Below are 5,614 nucleotides of genomic sequence, written 5' to 3' on the forward strand. Positions count from 1 at the left end.
GGATGGAATATAAAATAGACACATTTTAAGAAAGAGGTTTTCTAATGTGAATATTGACAAGAATAAACAGACCGCATTAAGCACTTATGTTTCCATCAAAATAAAACTGTTAGAAAAGTAACCTAAAAATACACAATTTAAATAAAAAGTGATATGGTCAATGTGAGTGTACAACTCACCTCGTTTTGTTCTTACTTTTCTCTTTGGTTCCGCATATTTTTCGGCTAGATGAGTGCAACGTCATGACAATAGCTTTACACCGCCATCTAGTGTTACGCAAACGACTGACTCAAAATAGAACTACAATTACCAGCTTGCATTACTTCCCTACGTCGGTTTTTACGTGATGGACAGCTCCCCGGATGCGGCTGTGATTGACTATACCAGGCAAAAAGAGATCGAAAGCCAAGTGGCGGTAAGTCATGAAAACCGTTATATTTCTTTCGTACAGCCCGAAACTACTTCTGAAGTATATACAAAAATGGAGCAGGAATTTTGAGAAGCTGGTGTGGCAATAACTGGTTTTAAACATATCTTTTTGAGAAAGTGACTTGTAAATCAAGTTTCAGCTTGTTTGCTAACTAGCTAGCTCGCTAGCCACCAAATTCGCTAGTTCCTTAGCTCGATGCTAGTAAGAGGGTAGCTTTATGCTAGGGGAACGCCTAGTATTAAAAGTGAACAGCAGTAAAGTGGGTAACGTGTAAACAACCGGTAAAAAAAACTGCCTCTCGTTTTCCATTCACACCCCGGCCTCTCCTGGACAATAACTTTATAAAGTTTGTTAATTAGGGAGCATCTGGAATTGGAGCGTACCTATGTAACGGTGATGAACGCTACGTCGATTAGTTAACGACGGGGACAGTTAGCTCAGTTGCTAACTGGGTGAAAAACTGTACTGCTAATAAAACGGATATCTTGTGTTATGAGATCTTCACCGGTTAACGATCATGCGGGCAGTGAAATGTTTATCACTACACGGTATGTGTATGTGTTGCTGTTAGCAGTTATTCAGGTGCTTTTCCCCCCCCTGTTGCCAGGTGCTGCAGCCCCAGTGGTCGTAGGCAGGATGCAGACCATAAAGTGTGTGGTGGTGGGTGACGGGGCAGTGGGTAAAACCTGCCTGCTCATCTCTTATACAACCAATGCCTTTCCTGAAGAGTACATTCCCACAGTGTTTGACAACTACAGCGCTCAGATGAGTGTGGATGGCCGCACTGTCAGCCTCAACCTGTGGGACACGGCAGGCCAAGAGGAGTATGACCGCTTGCGCACTCTGTCCTATCCCCAAACCAATGTGTTCATTATATGCTTTTCCATCGGCAGCCCCTCCTCACACGCCAATGTCAGGCACAAGTGGCACCCTGAGGTGTCTCACCACTGCCCAAATGTGCCCATCCTGCTGGTAGGCACCAAGAAGGACCTAAGAAGTGATGCAGAAACAGTGAAGAAGTTAAAGGAGCAGGGCCTGGTCCCTACAACCCAGCAGCAGGGCAATGCCCTGGCCAAGCAGATTGGGGCTGTTAAATACATGGAGTGTTCTGCACTGCTGCAGGATGGCGTCAAGGAGGTGTTTTCTGAAGCTGTGAGGGCAGTGTTGTATCCAGTCACGAAAAAGAAAAAAGAAAAGTGTGTGCTTTTGTAATGAATGGTTTCCAGATTTGGACTGTAGAGAGGGGATGGTGGAGATCCACGGATGCAAAGGGAAGGCTGAGGAACAAAGGTCACCAATCGGCTGTCTCCGTATCACCTCTGGCAGTTTTCGGCTCCTCTGTTACTCCTCTCTTCCTTCTTCATCGCCAGGAGGATCTCACCGTGTTGCCATCATCACCAAAGTGACCATGCCTTAATGAGAGCGACTGACCGTTTCTCCTCTATTTTTCTTGCATTTTAACTTTTGATATTTACATGTTTCATTTTACATCTGTTCTACATTTTTAGCTTCTCTGCTTTGCCTTATAAAATGCTGATAATGGTTGCCACAAGCCATAATAACATCTAAACCAACGAACCAACCAAGCTACCCTGTTTGACTGGAGAGAAGAGATCTGCCTTTGTTCAGGTGGAGAACTAATGACTACCTCAAATTCTCACCTAGGTTGCATCTCATGAGTCTCAAGCAAGGTTACCATCAAGATGCTTTGACTTTGACTATTTAGACGTAATGAACAGCCGAGTAGAAGGTGAACAAGTTTTAATTTCAAGCAGCTTGAGTCCAGACATGGTTTGATGACTCCTCGGCAAATGCCAGTAGCCCTTAAACCAAATGCACAGATTAAAGGTTAAAATCCCTTGTTACAATTCCCTTGTGCTCAGTCTGGTGTGTTAGAGCTGTTGGCAGGCTGCCCCTCTAGCCTCTCACACTGCTGTTTCACTTCTCCACACGGAAGAACCAGTAGGTCTTTGAAGATAAGCCAGACCCATTAAAAGCAGCACGCCATTTGTCCTCTTCAGTAATAGAGGAGCAGGTGTAATAAAGACTCAGCCAAATTAACTGATGCTGGTACAGGATTTTTGGAGCTGACGCAGTCAGGAAGTCAGGTTGTCGTGAAGCTTCTCTGTCTACTTATTAACTGTTGAAGCTCACACCGAGTGCCATTTAAAAACATGCCTAAGAATTTCTCTTTGATAGGGTGGGGGTCAAGGAGGCTGTATTTTGTCTAATTATGGTGAATTTACTCTGTAAATGATTTTTTTTTTCCATAAATAATTTTTAACCTACAAGTACGGCCAAAGGTAAATATGTTTTTGTAATAGTCTGTTTATTTGATCAGTAAGAGGTATGTGTGTTGTAGTTAATATTTCAATTTGATAAACCAGAACTCCATATTTCTTTTTAGTTTCATTATCGTCTTCCACTGAAATTCATCAACTATGACCGCCGCTTAACTGAATCAGTATAGCAATATGTTTTAACTGGCTTACGTTGGCTATATACGTAATTCGCTATTGTCTTGGTTTCATCATAGAAGAAGAACCGTGATGGCTCCCTTTTTAATCATGTAATAGAAGTTTTTTTACAATATGAAAGGAGCCTTTTTTTTTTTTTTGGTTAGGTGCCTTATCTAAACCAAAGACAATAGCAGTCTTCTTCATAAAACCCAAAGCTTCTCATCATAGCTCTGAAAGTGCCACAAGACGTTTAAGCACAGGTCCCACCCAACTCAAGAGTTTTATTTTTGTGAATTTTCAGAAGCCCTCTGCCTTACTTCCTGCCAGTAAATACACTCATCTTGCAGACTTTTTTTTTTTTAAAGACACAGGTGCTAAACTGACATCTTGTGCAGCAAGTCTTTGCATTTGTGAAACGAAGCTCTTGAGTTCCACACTTCTTAACAGATTGCGGTTCCCTGCATTGCATGGTGGAATAAGGCACAAGCGCAACTTGCACATACGGTTAGCAAAAAGGTGTGTAGGTGGAACGTGCTTTGTCACATCTGAAGATTTTTATACGTTTTTGTAAAATAGTTTTTGTAATGACTAGCTGCTCTTTTTATTTTTCATTTTTTGCTTACAGCCGGCAGCAAATATAGAAGCCCTTTTTTACTATAGTTATTTTCATGTACACCTTTGAGCGGGTATATAATAAGTCAGCCTAGATTGTGGCCTGTGTAAAGTCTAGAATAACTGAAGTGCAAACCGAGCAAGAGGTTTTTGTGATAACAGTGATGCGGTTTGACATCTGCCAGAAGATGTGTGAACATTTCCCAGATAGGTTTGTGGAGGGTTGAATGTAAGTGCACGTTATGTTAAAAACTGTCATCTGTGGTGAGCTCTTTTTTTTTTTTTCCATGTCCCAAATTCACTTAGATGATGCTGTTAAAGTGGAACATACACCTGTGGGCTCCGTGTCTGTGTCCTGGAGCTGTATGCTACCGTGTGCGTGGTACTACGCTTTTACACTGGGAACTTGATTTGTAGAAATCTGTAATTGTTTTATAAATAACAAAAGCATATTTGTATAAATGAACTAACAGTGAAATGATTTTTAAATTATGCCAAATAAAACGGTGGTTTAAACCATTTAATTTTTTTTTCTTAAACACATGACTGTCTTCTTCTGATTTGGTTCCTTGCTGTTTTGCTATAGCATTGCATGTAATCAGTGCAGATCTTTGCAGCTAGAGGGATGTAATGCAAGAAGAAAATCGTGCTGAAGTGCAGAACAAACCTGAGTGACACATTTACACACGCTTGCAGCTCAGGAAACCACATTATGTTCCTGTAGCACACATACTGTAACACTATCTTTCACGTTAATGCTACAGTTACAGAGTCCAAACACTAGATGGACACAGCCCTCCAGCTCAGTTGCTTATTATCCAGAATGAGCACTAGTCTTCAAAGATTGTTTTTTTTTTCTTTTCTTTTTCCCCCCTCTTCTGTACATTTGAAGTTAATGGTCTATACCATCTGGTTTCCAGACCATCATTCAACAGCCGACACCCACAAGTTCAATCAGTTTCAGGGGTTTAAAAATTCAGCGCGCTACTTACTCTGAAAAATTCCTTTGACCTTTATGGTTGGTGGATGTGACAAATGACAGATGTGTTAAACGCTACCAAAGGCTCGTTACAGCATCACTGCAGCAGCATTTAGAGCCCATTTCCTCTGCGGTCTGTCTACAAGTGCTTTACAAGGAAGACTGCTGAATGTGTGTTTACAGCTTGTGTAAGTTGTGCTTTTTTAGTCAACTCCCAAGTATGAACATTTAAAGCAAAAATAATGCCTGGAGGCCATGAATGAGCAAATATGATGATGAAGGATGGGCATGTTTCTTTCTGCAACATGCAGGCAGGCAGATTAATAAAACAAGGGCGGGTTATGGTGATCCATTGTAAAGCGAGTGGACTGCAAAAGGAGTCCACTCTTCTCACAGAGCCTTGAGCCTTCTCACAGCTACCTCACAGTAAACGAGGTAGCTGACTTCACTGCTGATAAATTCACTGGAATTTAAAGTTATTCAAAGCTGGTTTAAAAACATCTGAGTTGTGTTGTCAAAGAATCAAGAACTTGAAACCAAAGCTTCAGACTTAGTAACAGTTAACTGCAGTGGGCACGACTTTTCAGGGTGAAGCCCCAAATTTGTGTGCTGGATTAACCATTGAGTGAGAAACTGAATAAAACAACGCAAACATGAACACTACCAAATTTTCCAAATGTTGAATTTATGATCTATGTGTTAGGAGACTAGCTGAACTGCAACTAGCTGAAAAGTTATAGTTTACAATATTATGGAGGTTCGGAAACGGCTGACACATATTTTGCTGCCCTAGTGCATTCTGGGAGTCGTTCCTCACCACCAGCTTCATTCACAGTATGCACCAATCAGTTGAAAGTAACACTTTATTGGTTAATAGTCTAAAATTAATATGGATATTTCCAATCTGTTTTTATTAAATGGAGATTCAGTTTACAGTCTGTTGTAAATAAGGTGAGTGTAGTTTTATTTTTTGCGTGCTGCGCAGTCAGAAAACCGTTTGAACGCAGGAGCAGAAGGTGAGATTTTTCTGTTCCATCTCTGCCTGTTTGATAGAAATGTGCAGCTGAGGGTGAGCCGACCAACTGACTCTGATGATCCACTCTGTGAATCATCAGTGTGTAGCGAGTGGGAGTG

At 41.3% G+C, this 5,614-nt stretch overlaps 1 protein-coding gene across 1 annotated transcript; it reads left to right on the forward strand.

The window, feature by feature from the left end:
- The first annotated feature begins 320 nt into the window (after nt 1-320).
- On the forward strand, nt 321-4,020 carry rhogd (ras homolog gene family, member Gd). Its single transcript, XM_031745307.2, has 2 exons — nt 321-415; nt 1,038-4,020. The coding sequence occupies exon 2, from the start codon at nt 1,067-1,069 to the stop codon at nt 1,640-1,642; it is 576 nt and encodes a 191-aa protein (XP_031601167.1). The 5' UTR covers nt 321-415; nt 1,038-1,066; the 3' UTR covers nt 1,643-4,020.
- The last annotated feature ends 1,594 nt before the right edge of the window (nt 4,021-5,614 follow it).

This window comes from Oreochromis aureus, linkage group 2, assembly GCF_013358895.1.
Source record: "Oreochromis aureus strain Israel breed Guangdong linkage group 2, ZZ_aureus, whole genome shotgun sequence".
Lineage (NCBI taxonomy): Eukaryota > Metazoa > Chordata > Actinopteri > Cichliformes > Cichlidae > Oreochromis > Oreochromis aureus.

Bases quoted from the DNA above. Each gene is read 5' to 3' on its own strand.
- rhogd (XM_031745307.2), top strand. From the start codon at position 1,067: ATGCAGACCATAAAGTGTGTGGTGGTGGGTGACGGGGCAGTGGGTAAA.